The 16,497-nt window shown below is 65.5% G+C and overlaps 3 protein-coding genes across 6 annotated transcripts; 1 reads left to right on the forward strand and 2 right to left on the reverse strand.

Annotated features, from left to right (window-relative positions):
* Positions 1-1,332: 1,332 nt before the first annotated feature.
* EXTL1 (exostosin like glycosyltransferase 1) lies at positions 1,333-8,576 on the forward strand. The gene is given in 13 exon segments (XM_079325752.1): positions 1,333-1,890; positions 2,071-2,531; positions 2,533-2,563; positions 2,566-3,295; positions 5,957-6,050; positions 6,132-6,239; positions 6,553-6,672; positions 6,755-6,887; positions 6,980-7,098; positions 7,360-7,455; positions 7,539-7,625; positions 7,781-7,941; positions 8,038-8,576. Coding segments are annotated over 12 exon segments (2,283 nt in total). The 5' UTR covers positions 1,333-1,890; positions 2,071-2,357; the 3' UTR covers positions 8,468-8,576.
* A 149-nt stretch (positions 8,577-8,725) lies between these two features.
* Positions 8,726-12,423, reverse strand: SLC30A2 (solute carrier family 30 member 2). Its single transcript, XM_079325755.1, has 8 exons — positions 11,543-12,423; positions 11,185-11,384; positions 10,817-10,963; positions 10,438-10,591; positions 10,196-10,346; positions 9,964-10,069; positions 9,736-9,870; positions 8,726-9,216 (listed from the first exon to the last, which is right to left on the reverse strand). Exons 1-8 carry the CDS (start codon positions 11,953-11,955, stop codon positions 9,071-9,073), a joined length of 1,452 nt encoding a protein of 483 aa, XP_079181881.1. The 5' UTR covers positions 11,956-12,423; the 3' UTR covers positions 8,726-9,070.
* Positions 12,424-12,550: 127 nt separating this feature from the next.
* TRIM63 (tripartite motif containing 63) lies at positions 12,551-15,967 on the reverse strand. 4 transcript variants are annotated; one of them, XM_079325759.1, is made up of 9 exons: positions 15,772-15,967; positions 15,514-15,680; positions 14,228-14,396; positions 13,864-13,959; positions 13,525-13,758; positions 13,376-13,398; positions 13,096-13,220; positions 12,909-12,983; positions 12,551-12,799 (listed from the first exon to the last, which is right to left on the reverse strand). In XM_079325759.1, the coding sequence occupies exons 1-9, from the start codon at positions 15,928-15,930 to the stop codon at positions 12,789-12,791; spliced, it is 1,059 nt and encodes a 352-aa protein (XP_079181885.1). In that variant the 5' UTR covers positions 15,931-15,967; the 3' UTR covers positions 12,551-12,788. The 4 variants fall into 4 exon arrangements, with proteins under 4 accessions (XP_079181885.1, XP_079181884.1, XP_079181883.1 ...); XM_079325758.1 differs by having other exon boundaries at positions 12,551-12,802; XM_079325757.1 differs by having other exon boundaries at positions 12,909-12,986.
* Positions 15,968-16,497: the final 530 nt, after the last annotated feature.

Genomic DNA, 16,497 nt, shown 5'->3' on the forward strand with positions numbered 1-16,497 from the left:
GGGGGCTGGCACAGGACAGGGACCCAGCCCGTGTCCCCAGCCCCGATCCCGCCGCAGGCTGGGGCTGGCACAGGGACAGGGACCCCAGCCCGTGTCCCCAGCCCCGATCCCGCCGCAGGCTGGGGCTGGCACAGGGACAGGGACCCCAGCCCGTGTCCCCAGCCCCGATCCCGCTGCAGGCTGGGGCTGGCACAGGGACAGGGAACCCCCAGCCGTGTCCCCAGCCCCGATCCCGCCGCAGGCTGGGTCTGGCCGCGGCTGTCGCAGCCGTGGCCGGGTTCCAGCGCTCCGGTCCCGGCTTGCCCGGCCGGCGGGGCAGGGCAGGACGAGGGCGGCGCTGCCGTGGCCGCGGATGCCGGGACGGGGTGGGAGAGGCGAGCCCCGACCTGTCCGTGCTGCCAGCCCCGGCCCACGCCCGGCTCGCCGGAATGGGGACAGCCCTCCCCCCCCAGCACCCCCAAATCACCCCGGAGAGGGTCCTGGATGGAGGTGGTGGGTGACAACTCGGCTGTTCGGGGCCATCCTGCTTCAAACGGAGCCCAGCGACACTGCGGGGTTCCCGGTGAACCCCGGGGGTCCCGGTTCACCCCGGGGGTCCCGGTTCTGTGGCTGTCACCGCACTGGGCTCAGGGTGCTCACAGGCACCGTCGTTAATGGGATTCACTGGGCCTGTTCCTGTCAGCCCACCGAGAGATCTCACTGGTTTGGGGGGTCAGGCCAGGCTGGGACCCCATCTCTGTCCCCCGAGAGGGCGAACCCCACAGTCCTTGGGTTGTGGGCAACGCCGTGTTGGGAGCTGGCATTGTGTCCCTCCTAACCCTGCCTGGGGGTCACCTGCGGCCCCGGGGGTGTCCTTGGAGCCCAGGGGTCGCTGGAACCCGGCGGTGTCACTGGTGGAGGTGGCCCCAGCTGTGTTTCTGTCCCTGGTCCCCATGTCTGCCCCTGTCCCTTTGGGGGTCCCCCGGGGCACGGAGAGGCTGGGGGCTGAGATCTGGGGATCATGGTGGTCACGGGGGACAGGGGGCCACGAGGACAGAGGGACACAGAGGGACACAGGGGGACACAGGGTCAGGGGGACACAGAGGGACACAGAGGGACACAGGGGGACACGGGGGGACATGGAGGGACACAGGGACAGGAGGATACAGGGGGTCAGGGGGGACACGAGGGGACACGGACCCGGGTCGATCCCCTATCCCCGGCCCCCCCGGGACCCCCCGTCCCACGTGGGCGCGGCCCCTCCTGTGCGGGAACAGCCAATGGGAGGCCGAGGGGGGCGGGGCGAGCCGGGGAGGGGGCGTGGCTGAAGCAGATGCGGGAGGGGGGGGGCACGTGGAGCGCGGGGGGCACGCGGGACCACCGGGACCGGCCGGACTCGGGGACACGGACACGGGGACACGGACACGGGGACAGCCAGCCCCGCGGGGACTGACAGCACAGCCAGCTCCGGGAGGGAACAGGAGACAGACAGCCCTGGGCGGGACAGACACACGGACGGACGAGGGACAGATCTGGGAGGGGACAGGGGACAGACAGTCCCGGAGGGACAGACGGACAGGGAAAAGCTCTGAGGGGCACAGCGGGACAGTCAGCCGCGGAGGGGACAGACAGACGGACAGGAGACAGCACAGGGAAGGACAGGAGGACAGCGGAGTGCAGCTGAGGTCTTGGACAGGCATCCGGGGGCACACGGGGGCAGAGAGCCCAGCGCAGGGACAGACGGACAAGGTGACAAGAGGGACGCACACTCCTGGTCCCCCAGCCCTGGGAGCGGCTCCTCCGCCCGGCCGCGCACCGGGAGCCCGGCGGAGCGGCGGGGATGCAGCCCGGAGCCGCGGGCAGCCGGCGATCGGGGCTCCGGGACCCACCCGGGGCCGCCGCTCCCCGAAGGTAACGGGGGTAGCAGTGGGTAGAGGGGGGCGCCGGTGGCTCCGGGAGGGTTTATTCCCAGAGTTTCATTCCCGAGGGAGCTGGGGAGGGGGGTCTCGCCGCAGGGATGTGTGGAACCACTTGTGGTGACACGGCTGGCGGCGACAGGACGGTGACGACGCGACCTCTCCCTTTCTCCAGGGATTTGAAGCTGGGTCAAGCGATGGAAATGTCATTGTCGCGGCTCGGGGGCCCGGAGAAGTGAGCGGCCGGGACACCGAGGCACCGGGCTCGGCTCTGCAGCCGGACACCGGGACGGCCCTGGGCAGAGCGGGCAGAAAGTGGCGCTTGTCACACACTGCAAGGGACAGGACGACAGCTCGGGGCCAGGAGCCCACCACCCACTCGGGGCTGGGAACTTTCGGCCTCTTGACCGGACTCTGGCACCCATCTGAGCCCGATGAGGAGCTGGGGCTGCGTGTGAACCTATGCAGACCAGGAAGAAATACATTTTCCTGACTTTCCTTGCCTCTTGGCTCCTGCTTTTCTTCTTCGGAGGGGATCAGCTGCGCCGTTTCGCTTTCTTTTCCTCGAGGAAAGCAGAATCCCGGAGGAACTGGCCCCGCTGGACGGATCAGTCCCTCCTCCAAAGCTTCGCAGACTCCGAGGGAGCTGCAGAGGGATGGGGACCCCTCCCCCCGCTGTCCCCCCGGCAGCGGCGGGCGGCGTGGCTGAGCGTCCACAGGCGCGGCAGATGCCGGATGGAAACCTGCTTCGACTTCTCCAGGTGCGAGAGGCACGGCTTCAAAGTGTTCACCTACCCCCAGGAGCGGGGCCAGCCCGTCTCGGAGACCTACAGCAAAATCCTCAGCTCCATCGAGCGCTCCCGCTACCACACCCCGAACCCCGCGGAAGCGTGTCTGTTCGTCCTCAGCATCGACACGCTGGACCGCGACCACCTCTCGGGCCAGTACGTGCGGGACGTGGATGAGAAAATCCGCGGCTTTCCGCTCTGGAACGGAGGCAGGAACCACCTCATCTTCAACCTCTACTCGGGCACCTGGCCCAGCTACACCGGGGAGCTGGGCTTCGACACCGGCCAGGCCATGCTGGCCAAAGCCAGCTTCGACAGCCAGAGCTTCAGGCCCGGCTTTGACATCTCCATCCCTCTGTTCTCCAAGGAGCACCCGCAGCGCGGCGGGGACAGGGGCTGGCTGCAGCAGGGCTCGGTGCCCCCCAGCAAGAAATACCTGCTAGTGTTCAAGGGGAAGCGCTACCTGACGGGCATCGGCTCCGGCACGCGGAACGCGCTGCACCACATCCACAACGGCAAGGACATCGTGTCCCTCACCACCTGCAAGCACGGCAAGGACTGGGAGAAGCACAAGGACACGCGCTGCGACCAGGACAACGTGGACTATGAGAGGTGAGTCGGGGCGGGAAAGGAGGGTCTGCGGCCGTGGGACACCCCACAGATATTCCTGCCTCTCTCCGTGAGGGCTGGAGCTCCAGAGAGGGAGTTCTGGGTTCTCCTGAAATGGATGAGGGTTTCACTGCCCAGCGGGGAACGAGGCGCTGACTGCTCGGGGCTTTCCTGCTCTGTATTAAAGTTGGAGTAATCTGGCGAGAGCGGCTCTTATCTGCAATCGCTGCCACCGCCTCTAATACGATTTCCCTTTTTCCCAACGCTGATGAATGACGCTTTTCTTCTCCCCCCTCCCTCTCTCCCCCAACATAAACGTTTCTCTTGGAGATGAGCCCAAAACATCCCCCCTTCACTGGCTCCACTGAAAATCCCACAAAACTGGCGGGTCTGCGGGCGTCCCAGTGTGGGCAGCTTAATTGGTGGTGGTGGGTGCGGGTCCCCCCTGGTCCCCCATCACAAACAGACATGGTGGCAGCATTGTGTGGTAGAGTACAAAGTTCTGTGAGTTTGGAAGGTTCCATTCTGCAAGGATATGTGCCAGCTCCTCACTTCCATATCTAACTGCTTGGGACCCATCACCAGCCAGCTGCCCAGTCCAGGGCTGGTAACACAGACCCCATCCCACAGATAATGGGCAGGTCCCCATCCCACTGCCTGGGGACATCCTGGGCACGTCCCCCAGCCGCTGGGCTGGAGAGCAGATGGAGAAAGGCCACGTTGGGCATCATCCTCAAAGCGTCTTAGGAGGTGCTGGGAGGTAAAAGTGGAGCTGGGGTGCTGGTACTGGGATTAGCCAGGGCTTTGGGATGGGTCAGGCACCACATGGCCCTGTCTGGAGGGTGCCACCAGCCCAGCAGGGTCAGCACTTGCAGCAAAGTCATTTTGGGACGGGGCATTGCGGGACAGTGGGGTTGGCAGGACAGGGGGTGTGGGGTCAGCCCCACGCTGTGCCAAGGGGCAGCGGGATGAGAATTCCCCCCCACCCTCCCGCTCAGGTAATCCCCTAATGCTGTTTGCAAACACAGGGGGATTTACACCTCTCCCAGGATGGCTCTGGGCAGGATCCGTGGGGAACACGTGGCACAGGGCAGCGTGCTGTGTGTGACCCCGAGCCACCGCCACCCTGCTCGTCCCTGTGGGACAACGGGCAAAAAACCTCGGGCACCTCCACCAGAGCCGGCCGTGCCCGCGGGATTGATCCCTCCTGCCCGGGGAGATGTCCCCAGACTCGGACAGGGGACAGGCCAGCAGGGAGGGGACAAAGCGACACCCCGGCGCCCCGACACTCAGTGCAGGCAGCTCGGGGAGCAGAGGAAGGCTCTGCCGGGGGTTCCATCATCCTCCTCACTCCCGAGGGGCTGCCCCAAACAATCCGGTGCTGTTGTGGGATAAAGGGCGGCTTGTGGCAGCGCTGCGGAGCTGCCCCGCGCTCGGAGCGGGTGGCACCGCGCCCGGCCGGAGCCGCGGAGGGGCCGGGCGAAGGGAGCGCGGCGGGCGCCGCTCCCGGCTCTGACAAAACAAGGAAACCCTGCCGGCGATTGCCCGGAAACCGCAGCGCGTCAGGAGAGAAGTTATTTCCATCGGGAGGCTTCGGCCCCGCAGCCCGGCCGGCGCCAGCCTCCCCACCGCAGGAGAAGCCGCCCCTCGGGACGGGAACGGCCCCCCGGAGCTGCCGGGGGTCGTGGCAGGGTCCGGGGTCCCCAGGGAGAGGTGGCAGCCCGGTCTGGCCCCGGGGATGCGGCTGTCGCTGCTCTGGTTTCATGGTGGGGCGGTCTGGGCGATGCTTGAGCCGCTGTCACCCCTCCGGTTTCCCGGGCACAAGTTTGAGTGTTAACGGGTCAAGGGTTTTGGCATCGTTTGGAGGCATTGGGGAGGTTCATCCAGAGGCGGATTTTGTTGTAAAACTCTGTGCCTTGGCATTGGGGCTGGTTTCCCACATCCCAGATCACTCCAGCACCCACGGGGGTGACACTGCCTCAGCTCCCAGCCTGGCACCACAGGGACACCCTTCCTCCCGGCGACCAGCACATTCCAAGGGCTCTTTTTCGGCCTCCCACCCACCCGACTTGACCGTGCGAATTCCCCCCAGCCCATCCAGGACCGGCTGCCCCTCCCCGCGGGCAGGAACAGACGGGGTCTGTCCCGACCTAAAGTCAATATTGGATTTTCCGGCGCGGCCGCAGGGACCCGGCGGGGCTGAGCCTCTCCCCAGCACGGCACAGAAGGGGCTTTGAGAGCCCCACGGGCGAGCCCGGCCCGGGGGGGCCGCTCTGCTGACACCCCCTGCCCTCCCCGAACGCTGCCAGGGCAGGCAGGGCTGGTCCTGCCCAGCAAGTCCGGGCACGACACAGGAGCCGCTGCAGTTTCGGGCTCAGGGCTTCGGGTGGTGGCTTTGCGTGGGCTGTCATTGCTGGAGGGTGGGAGGGGCTGGGTCGTGCCTTCCAAGGGCACTGGGGTCTATCCTGACGCCCCTTCTTTAAGGGGTGCCCAGGTACATCCCTTCATCACTCAGGAGATCTCTGCTCCCACAAAACCGGGGATGCTCAGAGCCAAAATGACTCCAAACCGATCCTAATGTTCCCTGGGTTGGCTCCACACCTGCCAGGATGCTCCCGGGGGGGAGGGGGCCATGTCTGACCCCCACCCCATCTCCCACACCAGGTTTGACTACCAGGAGCTGCTGCACAACTCCACCTTCTGCATCGTGCCCCGGGGCAGGCGCCTGGGCTCCTTCCGCTTCCTGGAGGCCCTGCAGGTACGGGGCGGGCAGGGGGATGAGGGACCCCTCCCACCGGGGTCCGGGGGCTCTGTCTCAGCCTGCGGGGTCCCTCCACAGGCCGCCTGCATCCCGGTGCTGCTGAGTGACGGCTGGGAGCTGCCCTTCGCCGAGGTCATCGACTGGGGCAGAGCCGCTGTCGTGGGCAGCGAGAGGCTCCTGCTGCAGGTACCGGGTCCAGATCTGCCCCACACCAGCTGAGCCTGGCAGTGCTGCGGTGGGCAGAGCAGGAGGGTCTGACCCAGCCTGGAATGGGGGTCCCGCTCCAGCCCCAGCCCTGGGACACTGTTCATGTCGGGGGGAAGGTGGGAAGCATCTTCCCAGCCACAAACCGGGAGAGGAGATGCGGCCCCACAGAGGGAGGGTGGCACCACATCCTTGGGCAGGAACTGTCCCTTGGGACGTCTGGGATGGTTGGAGGGGACAGAGGCGGGGTTTGGGGGGAAGCTGAGGTGAGGACCCCGCTGCTCCCCCGGCACAGATCCCCTCTGCCGTGCGCTGCATCCACCCGGAGCGTGTGCTGGCTTTCCAGCAGCAGACCCAGTTCCTGTGGGATGCCTACTTCTCCTCCGTGGACAAGATCGTGCACACCACGCTGGAGGTGAGCCCCCCACCCCGAAGCCCCCTCCCCAGCTGCCAGGCTCGCAGAGGGGAGCTGGGAGAATCACTCGGGCCTCCTGCAGATCATCAAGGACCGGCTGTCTCCTCACCGCTCCCGCTCCCGGTTCCTCTGGAACTCGCTGCCCGGGGGGCTCCTGGTCCTGCCCGGCTTCTCCACCCACCTCGGGGATTTTCCCTTCTACTACCTGCAGCAAGGTAGGATCCTGCCTGCCCCGGCTGAGCACGGCAAACTCGGGGCGTGCCACAACACCTCTCCTTTCGCTTTCCCTTTCCCACCCTTTCTTCAGGCTACAGCCCCTCCGAGAAGTTCACGGCTTTCATCCGGGTGGTCTCGCAGGCAGGGTCGCTGTCCCAGCCCATTCTCAGGCTCATCCAAGCCGTCTCTGGATCCCAGTTCTGCGCCCAGGTGGGAGGAGCTGGGTCCCTGCAGCTCGCAGGGGTGCAGCGGGATGATGGAGCCGGGTCCTGTGGGTCGGAGAGGGGATGGGGGTTTAGGGGTGGAGGGGGCGGCTGATGGTGTCACCTTTGGGTGGGCAGAGCTGTGTCCCAAGCCCTTTGGGGTGGAGGCGGGACTGCCTGGGAGTTTATCCCCCTCCAACGCGCCGTGAGACGGTTTTGGGATGCTCTGGGCTGGAGCACAGAACCCACCAAACCCCTCCCCCGGCAGATCGTGGTCCTGTGGAGCTGCGAGAAGCCTCCACCCCCGAGCGGGACGTGGCCCCAGAGCTCCGTGCCGCTGACCATCATCCAGGGCAGCAGGAAGGTGAGAGGGGCGGGATCTGGGGCAGGGGCAGGGAGCCGGAGCAGCAGCCCCCCGGCTCCAACCTGCCCTTCCTCCCCCCGCAGCTCAGCCAGCGCTTCTTTCCCTTCGAGGCCATCCAGACGGACGCGGTGCTGAGCCTGGACGAGGACACCAGCCTGTCCACGAGCGAGGTGGGGCCGCGGCCCCGCGCCCCTCCGATGCTCAGTGCTCAGCACAGCGCTGTCCCCATGTCCCCGCCTCCTGCAGGGGCAGCGGTGACACCGCAGAGGGTGACACTGAAGCGGGTGACATCGCAGAGGGTGACACCGTGCCCATCTCGTGCCAGGTGGATTTTGCCTTCTTGGTGTGGCGCAGCTTCCCCGAGCGTATCGTGGGCTTCTCCACGCTGAGCCACTTCTGGGACCCCGAGCAGGGGCGCTGGGGCTACACCTCCAAATGGACCAACGAGCTCTCCATCGTCCTCACCGCCGCCGCCTTCTACCACCGGTACCAGGCCGGGAGGGGCTGCTGGGGCCGGGAGGGGCTGCTGGGGCCGGGGGGCTCGGTCACATCCCGCCCCTAACCCTATTTTCTACCCCCCAGATACTACCACAGCCTCTTCACCGAGTACCTGCCCGCGGGGCTGCGGGAGCTGGTGGACGGGCTGGCCGCCTGCGAGGACATCCTGATGAACGTGCTGGTGGCCGCTGTCACCAAGCTGCCGCCCATCAAGGTGACCCAGCGGAAGCAGCACAAGGAGGGGGTGGCCCAGCAGGAGGAGTGCGGGGATGGGGCTGCGGGGACCCCCCCGCCCGGGCAGCGGAGCCCCCCGGCCCCGCGCTCCGTCCCTGCCGAGGCCAGGGGCACGGCCGGCAGCCGGCGTTTCTCCCAGCGGCAGGACTGCCTCAACCAGTTGGCAGACTGGTTTGGCTACATGCCCCTGGTGTCCTCCCAGCTGCGCCTCGACCCCGTCCTCTTCAAGGACCAGGTTTCCGTCCTGCGCAAGAAATACCCGAGCTTGGAGAAGCCGTGAGGCTGCCGGGGCCGGCTCGGGGTGTCCCGTTCCCCCTCCGGGGCCAGGCGGGCGCTGCTGACGGGGTTTTACTCGTTATTGGGTTTTACCAGTGCAATAAAGGAGGGTGGAGAGGTAGGATGGTGGTTCTGGGATGTGAGGAAAGCACCAAGAGCGCTGGGAGCACTGGGAGCACCAGCTTTTGGGTGCTCCAGCACTTCTGCACCCTGGGAACAACCCGGGCAGCCCCCCCAGCCCTGCGGGGAGGGAGAGTCCTTCACCCTCCCGAGGGCAAACAGAGGAGCGATAAGAGGCGTGTGTGACCTCCCTGCCCCCCTGCAGCTGCGTCCCCCGCAGTCCTTGGGCAGCCCAGCAACTCGCAGCGCTCCCCGGAGAAGGGAAAAGGGGCGTTTTCGCTGCCTTTCCTCCCAGCTGAATAAAAATAGGGAATATTAGGTGGCTGGCCTCCAACAGCTCCTCTCAGGCTGGCACAGCCCTCGGCCTGCCCTTGGCTCCTACAGATGCCAGAGATAACACCCAGACCCAACATCCCCCCACACACACCCGTGTGCTCCGCTTTATTTTTCCACACGTGAAAAGTCCCCTGGGATGCGAGGGCAGGAGTCAGTCGCGGGGGGGTTGGCATTCCCGGCAGTCCCGCATCTCCTCGGAGTAGCTCTCCACCTGGATGGTGGTGGTGTGGAAGTGGAAGGCGCCCTGCAGCCGGGAACTGGCCTCCTCCAGCACCTCCTGCGCGCTGGCGGCCGCGTCTGCGAGCGAAAATTGGGGAACGTCGGGGTGCGGGGAAACCGCGACCCTCCCCGCCCCACTTCGTGACACTGACGGCGATGTGCACCCAGACCAGCGGCTCTGGCAGCCCTGTCCCCACCTCTGTGGCACTCCCTGGTGGCGCTGTCCCCCTGTCCCCATTTGTGACACTCCCTGGTGGCGCTGTCCCCCTGTCCCCATTTGTGACACTCCCTGGTGGCGCTGTCCCCCTGTCCCCCGGCTGTGACACTCCCTGGTGTCTCTGTCCCCCTGTCCCCGGCTGTGACACTCACTGATAGCGCTGTACCCCTGTCCCCCACTCTGTGACACTCGCTGATGGCAATGTCTCCCTGTCCCCATCTATGACACTCACTGGTGGCTCAGTCCCCATATGTGACACTCCCTGGTGGCGCTGTCCCCCTGTCCCCATTTGTGACACTCCCTGGTGGCGCTGTCCCCCTGTCCCCGGCTGTGACACTCACTGATGGCGATGTCCCCCTGTCCCCGGCTGTGACACTCACTGATAGCGATGTGCACGGAGAGCAGGGGCTGTGCCGCTGTCAGCGCCCAGATGTGCAGGCTGTGCACCGCCTCCACGCCCCGCACCGCCAGCAGCGTCTCCCGCACCGCGTTGAAATCCATCCCTTTGGGCGTCCCTGCGGGGACAGAGCCGCGGCAGCTGCAGGGACGGGGACAGGGCACCCGTGGGTGCCTCCGCTGCCCAGTGCCCCCCTCGGGGGGGTCCGTACCCTCCATGAGGACGAGGAGGACATCACGGAGGATGGTCAGCGTTGTCCCCAGCACCAGTGCGGAGAAGAGGAAGGTGCAGATGGGATCCACGTACTTGTACTCGGGCTGGAGGGGGGGCACGGGGTGAGGCCCCTCCGGCAGTGTCACCTCACCCCAGATCTTCACCGGGACTCTCTGTCTCACCCTATCCCGTGTCCTCAACACCCCCTTTGCCCCCGGTACCACCCCGACCTTGAAGAAGATGATGTAGGAGGCGATGAGGACGCCGACGCTCTGCAGCAGGTCACCCACGACGTGCACGAAGGCGGCGCGGACGCTGGCGTTGGGCTGCTCGCCCCCGTGGCTGTGCCCGTGGCCCGTCTGGTGCAGAGCCACCCCCATCCTGCGGGCAGGGCGCAGGTGACACCGCGGGGCCCGGCAGGCTCAGGGAGGGGACAGCAGGGCGGGACAGGGGCAGTGTGGGTTGTACCTACACGATGTTGACGGCCACGGCGCAGGCGGAGGTGATGAGCATCACCCCGCCCTCGATGTCGTAGTCACCCGTGAGCAGGCGCTGCGCCCCCAGGTAAACCAGGACCCCCGTGACCACCCAGATGGAGAGTACGGACAGCAGGGCTCCCAGGATCTCTGCGGGGAGACCACCCCCAACATTGCTGCTTCACTGTGTGCCACCCCGGGCACCATCCCCGGCTCCCCGCAGTGCTGGGCACAGGGGGGGCACCCAGCACTCATTCCGGGGAGTTCCTTGCACTTGTTCATGGTGCCAAGACCTCCCCAGGGCACCCCAAAGCCCCTGGTCCGCACGGGGAGAGCACCCCGGGGTCTCCCGTGGCATCCCCAGGGTGGTGTTACCTGCCCGGTGCCATCCGAAATTCATGGTTTTGGTGGGGGGGCGTGAGGACACCCAGAGTGCAAAGAGGCTGATCATGATGCTGGCAAAGTCCGTCAGGAGGTGGGCAGCGTCCGTCAGGATGGCCAGGCTGTGTGCCAGGTACCCCCCTGGGGACACGGGACATCGGGGGGACATCGGGGGACATCGGGGGGACATGGCAGGGCCCTTCCCCGGGCCGAGCACACATCAGCTCACCCCGGCCCACAGCGGGGTCCCACGGGGTGTTTTGAGCCGCACAAAGCCAACAGGGAGCCGTGGCCGCCCCCAGAGCAGGGGATCAGGACACGAGGGGCACTCGGGGTGACCCCACCCCGCACCCAGCACTCACCCACGGCTTCCCCCACCATGAAGAACAGGCAGATGCCGGCGGCCAGGTAGAGCTTCCTGCGCGCCCGCTGCTGCTGGCCGGGGTGGCCACCGGCCCCCCGCGTGTGGCAGTGGTGGCCACGCCGCGTCCCCAGCTCCAGGGCGGGCGCCTGCCCCTGCTCCGCCTTGTGCCCGTCCTTCAGCGCAGCCCCCACGTAGGACCTGCCGGGAAAAGCGGTGGTTGGGGCTGGGGGGTTTTTGGGGGGGCGGGTTGGACCCTGAGCGCTCCCCCCCCGCCGGTTCCCCGGCCGGACCCCACTCGGGAGCCGCAGAGCAAAGAGGGGACACGACATCCCCAGCCCCCCCGGGCACCCCCGTACCCGCCGGTGCCCTGGCTCAGGAGGTGCCGTTTCTCATCGCCGGGCGCCATCCTCCTCTCCTCCTCCTCCTCCTCGTCCTGCGGGTCGGCGCGGTGACCCCGGCGTGTGGCCGGCGCTGGTGGCAGCCGGTGGCCTCGGCCCGTGTGAAGAGCCGGGATTCGTGTGCAAATCCCGGCTGGAGGAGGGACGGCCAAGCCGGCTGCAAAGCGCCCGCGGAGCCTGCCCCAGGCTGGGCCCCCTCGCCCGCCACTCGGGGGGCTGCTGGGGAGGGGGGAATCGCTCTGCGACCCCCCTGGGTGCAGCCCCCGAGGCACAGGGGGATGGTACACCCCCAGGCCCCTCCAAAGGCACACGGTGACCCCCCTTCCCTGCTTTGGGGAGCCATTGGGACTCACCAGTTTAGACCCAGCCATGTGATGGATAAACCTGGACCCCCCTTCCCATTTCCCCCCACCCTGAGTGAGCAGAGTTAATTAATCGGGGGCTAATTGCAGTTGTGGCTCAGATCTGGGGGTTGCCTCAGTTTCCCCCTCGGCCTCTGCTGAGCAGGACTTATGTTTTTGCAGGACAAAAGCATTTATGGGGTACTTGTGCATTTAGGATGTGTATTTGCATTTATGGTGTGTTTTTTCATCCAAGGTGTATTTTTGAGCTCAGTCAGCAGCAAACCAGCAGCTCGATGCCAAGACCATCCCCATGTCGGGGGCTGGCCCAGCCTGGAGCATCCTCAGCCCACCCCGTGCCACATCTCCAGCCCAGGGCAAGCTCTGGACCGGGCATCCCACCCCCAGGAGATAAATCCTGCCGGGTGCCGACCTGTTACATCCCGGGCAGGCGGCCAGGGGCGGCTGCCAGCACTGCCAGAGGTGCTAATGAGGCTGGAAATTAAGAGCTGCACTCCTCTGTCACGCCGGGGGCTGGCAGGGACACCGGAGGTGGCACCACCCTGGCAAACCCATCCCCACTGCGGGGCTGAGGAGCTGAGAGAGGCGAGAAAAAAAACAACCATCCGAAGCACCAGATTTCTTTATAAAATACACAAATTTCAAATCCGTGACAATTATATACAAAACAAGGGAATTATAAAACGTGCGGAATTTGTCCTATTTGCACCCGTATAGAAAAGTGTCGTGTGCTGGAGCAGGCGCCGGCTGCCGGTCCCGCCGTGTGTCCCTCCCATCCCAAATCCATCACCGGACATCCTGTGCCCGGGGGCGTTTCTCTGCCGCCGGCAACGTTGCTGTGGCTACAGGGAAGCTGCTGAGGGAGAGGATGGGGTGATGAAGGAGAGCCCAAGCCCCCAAAGCTCCCCGGTGGGTGCTGGAGGGTCCTGGGGAGTTGGGTTCAGCCGCGCTCTGCCCCTTACCCATCACTGTCCTCTCGGGCGCTGCGTTCTCTTCCACCTCTTCCTCCTCCCCATCGAAGTATTCCTCATCTTCATCTGCTGCAAACAAGAGACCAAAGGTCACCAGGAGCCACCAGGAGCAGCAGTGGGTGCCACCAGCTGGGTGGGGGTCGGTACAGGGGCGTTGGGGGCTCAATTTCTCAATTACCAGGGTCGAAGTCCAAGGCGTGGACGGCCTCGGTGAGGTGGTCCAGGCTCACGGAGAAGGCGTCCATGCTCTCATAGCCCTGCTCGATCTTGTCCAGGCGACCACCCTTGGAGGCCTCCACGATCCTGGGCAGGGAGAGCATGGCTCTGTGTGTGTCCCTGTCCCCTGGCTGAGCTGGGGGCATGGGGCACCAGGGCAGGGGGTCAGGGCATCCCCCACACCCCCCAAACCCTGCCCGCGGGGCTTGGATCGTGCAGATTTCCCCAATTTGAGCACTTACGTTTTTATGAGCTGCTTGGCATTCTGTGGAGAGAGAGAAGGGGAAGGAAAAGAAGAGGGAGGAGAATGAGGTGAGTGAAGCCCAATTCATCCCCAACAGTGGGACCCCGTGGGGCAGCAGTGGGGTGGGGGCAGGCTTGGGGGTCTCACCATGAGGAAAGCAGCCCCCCCGGTCTCCTCGGCTGCCTGGATCGCTGTCTCCACCAGCCGGCTCGACCTCTCCAGCTGCTCCTTGTACTGGCAGATCAGGCTCTGGATGAAGGAGGTCTTGTCCGCCTGCTCCTGCGAGATGCGCTGCAGCAGCTCCGCCTTCTTCTCCTCCAGCAGCGCTGCCAGCGCGTCAAAGCGAGCGCAGAGCTCCCTCTTGGCCGCCTCGCTGTTCTCCTGCGGGGAAAGCCACCGGAATGTCACCTCTCGTGGCTTCCCCGCCGTGCCCGGCGCAGGTTTCAACCCCGGGTTTTTGGGGGGCTCCTTCTCCCCTTTCCTCACCTCGGTGCTCTGGCAGGAGTCCTCCAGCTGGGAGATGATGGTCTGGATGCGGTCATTCCCCGCCACCAGCATGGAGATGCAGTTGTTCAGCTCGGTCTGGTGAGGCACAGAGAGAGGAAGTTTGAACTCCTGTGGGGACAGGAACCTCTCCCACCCCAACACGGGGACGGGCTGGGCATTGCCTGTCCCCAGCTCTGCTCCCCCACATCCCTCAGCAGCCACGGCTGCTCTAAATATAGCCTGTCTCCTGGGCCAAGTCACCCGGGGGCTATTAATACCCCGTGAGCCAGTCCTGCTGCTATTTGTCACTGTCCCAGCTCAGCACAGTGTCCCCCACAGCCCCCCCGGGTCCCCCCCACGGCACCTTCTGTCCCTGGAAGACGGTTTGCAGCGGGGCCACCTCGCAGTCCTTGTGGGCGCCGAACACTTTGCACATGGAGCAGGTGGGCACCTCGCAGGTGACGCAGTAGATGTTGATCCGCTCGTCCTCGTGCTCCTTGCACATGGGGTGCTCCCCCTTCTTCAGGGGCTTGCTGGAGAGGGCAGCACAGCCACGGTGATGTCCCCATCACGGTGACATCCACACCAGGGTGATGTCCCCGCTGCGGTGTCACCCCCACTGTCATCCCAAAATCAGGTCCCCAGGAAAAAGGCTGGATCCTGGCACAACCCCACAGCTGCGCCTTTGGGAGCCACCAAGCTCTGCGCCTCTGTAAACCCCAGCACGTCCCAGTTTGAGCACTGGGATGGCAGCGGGTGGCACTGGGGACGGGGGGGCTGCGATCCAGAGGCGCTGCACCAGTGCCTAATTTTAGCCTTGTGCTGCCTGGATTTATTGTCACCCATCGTGTGATCGGGGTGGGGACACCCAGAAAGCCCCGGGGGTCCCAGACAGGGGCTGCAGCTCAATCATCCCATCCACAGCAAGGAGGGACATGGGGACAAGCCAAGGCTCTGAAACAGGGACCGGCCCCCCACCCCCCGGCCACCTGCCACGTGCCATCGTCCCGTCCCCATGGCTCTCACACAATATTTACAGCGGTCCAGGGAGCTTGGCCGGGGTCACAGCTCTGCCTCGAGAGCCTGTGACCCCTCTGTCCCCCCCAGCTTCATGCCTGTACCCTCTGGGCCCCCCCCCAACCTCTCCCTCTGCCCCTTATCAGCCTCAGTGCCTGTTATCACGAGCAGAGCCTGGATTCCTTCCCCACACATCTTATCTCCCACCGAATGTTCCAGCAAGAGCACTGGGGAGCAGCAGGACGTGCCCAGCTGTCACCAACCCCCCAGGGACCCGCCATACCCCGCTGGGGACAGCCAGAGGCACAAACTGCTCTGGACAGAGGGGAGAAATGGGTTGGGAGAGGAAGTTTTGAGTCACGGGAGAAAGATTTTAGTCGAGGGAGGAAGATTGGAGCGGGGAAAATATTTGAATTGGGGATACTTGTGAGAAATGTATTTCCTACAATTTAAAAAAAAAAAAAAATTTTTAAATATCTCTGGGTCAGAAAAGGGCAAAACCCGACAGTTACTGGGCATAAAGACCCCCGGGTTCAATCCCTCGGGGTCCCGGCGCTGGTGCTGGGGCACGGGAGGGGCACTCCCCCCGACCCCCCGTCCCCGTGTCCCCCCAGGCACGGCCCCCCTGCCCACCTGCAGCACTCCTGCTTGTAGATGTCGATGATGTTCTCCACCAGCAGGTTCCTCTGCAGCCCGTACACCCCGTGCCGGTCCAGCAGCACCTCGTGGCGGCACGAGGGGCACCGGAACCGGCCCCCCGAGATCAAACTGCCCCGGCTCTGCCAGTACGGGTTGGCGGCCTGGATGGGACATCAGGGGGGTCCATCAGTGTCCCCACAAGACCCCAGTGCCCCCCAGCCCGGCGTGGGGCCGGAGCGGAGCCCTCCTCACCTGGAACACGTCGTTGGCGCACTTGCGGCAGAGGTTGTGCTGGCAGGGCAGGATCACCACGGGCTTGCTGAACATCTCCAGGCAGATGGGGCAGATGAGCTGCTTCTCCAGGCTCTCCATGGGGCTGCCATCCTGCAGGATACCGGCTTGGAAATCCATGGGCTGCTCGGGGCTGTCTCCTCTCAGCGCTCTCGCTGCCGGCGCCCCCAGCCCCGCTATTTATGAATCGCCGCCCGTCACGCGGATCGCGGTCCCGCCGCGGTGTCGGGTGTCGGGGACAGCGCAGCACCTGTCACACGGCCTGGGACATCGCCCAGGCCCGGTAAACAAGATGGGACGGGCACAGGCTGTCCAGGAGGCGCTGCCCGCCCGTGCCGGAGCTGCGGGGTAAACAGGGAAAACACGCGCTGCCCCTCGGGCAAGGTGGGGCACGTCCTGAGAGCAGCACGGGCTCCAAAATACCAGAGTGGGGGCATCAGAGGGGCAAAAGCAGCCCCGTGGTCACTGGGACATCGTGATGGTTTCAGAAATCAGGCAGGGCTGGGCCAGCTGCAGCAGGGGGGTGGCTTGTACAGTTTGTCCCTTTCCCCAACCCAAAACAACTTCTGGGGTGCAAACACCTCGCCAGTGGCTCCCTGCGTGCTTGGAGGGGACAGGCAGCTCTGGGGAGATGCAGCCCCCATGCCAGCGGGGTGTCCCCTCCCCAGGCAGGGCCTGGGGGCTCCT

The sequence above is a fragment of the Erithacus rubecula genome (genome assembly GCF_903797595.1).
Source record: "Erithacus rubecula genome assembly, chromosome: 23".
NCBI classification, from domain to species: Eukaryota; Metazoa; Chordata; class Aves; order Passeriformes; family Muscicapidae; genus Erithacus; species Erithacus rubecula.

Bases quoted from the DNA above. Each gene is read 5' to 3' on its own strand.
- SLC30A2 (XM_079325755.1), bottom strand. From the start codon at position 11,955: ATGGCTGGGTCTAAACTGGTGAGTCCCAATGGCTCCCCAAAGCAGGGA. The intron at 10,592-10,816 runs GTAACACCACCC...GTCTCCCCGCAG, and splicing joins TTTCGGATGGCACCGGGCAG to AGATCCTGGGAGCCCTGCTG. The intron at 10,347-10,437 runs GTAGGTACAACC...CCCTGCCCGCAG, and splicing joins GCCGTGGCCGTCAACATCGT to GATGGGGGTGGCTCTGCACC.
- TRIM63 (XM_079325756.1), bottom strand. From the start codon at position 15,930: ATGGATTTCCAAGCCGGTATCCTGCAGGATGGCAGCCCCATGGAGAGC. The intron at 14,397-15,513 runs GTGGGCAGGGGG...TGCCCTCTCCAG, and splicing joins TACAAGCAGGAGTGCTGCAG to CAAGCCCCTGAAGAAGGGGG. The intron at 13,960-14,227 runs GTGCCGTGGGGG...GTGCCTCACCAG, and splicing joins CCGTCTTCCAGGGACAGAAG to ACCGAGCTGAACAACTGCAT.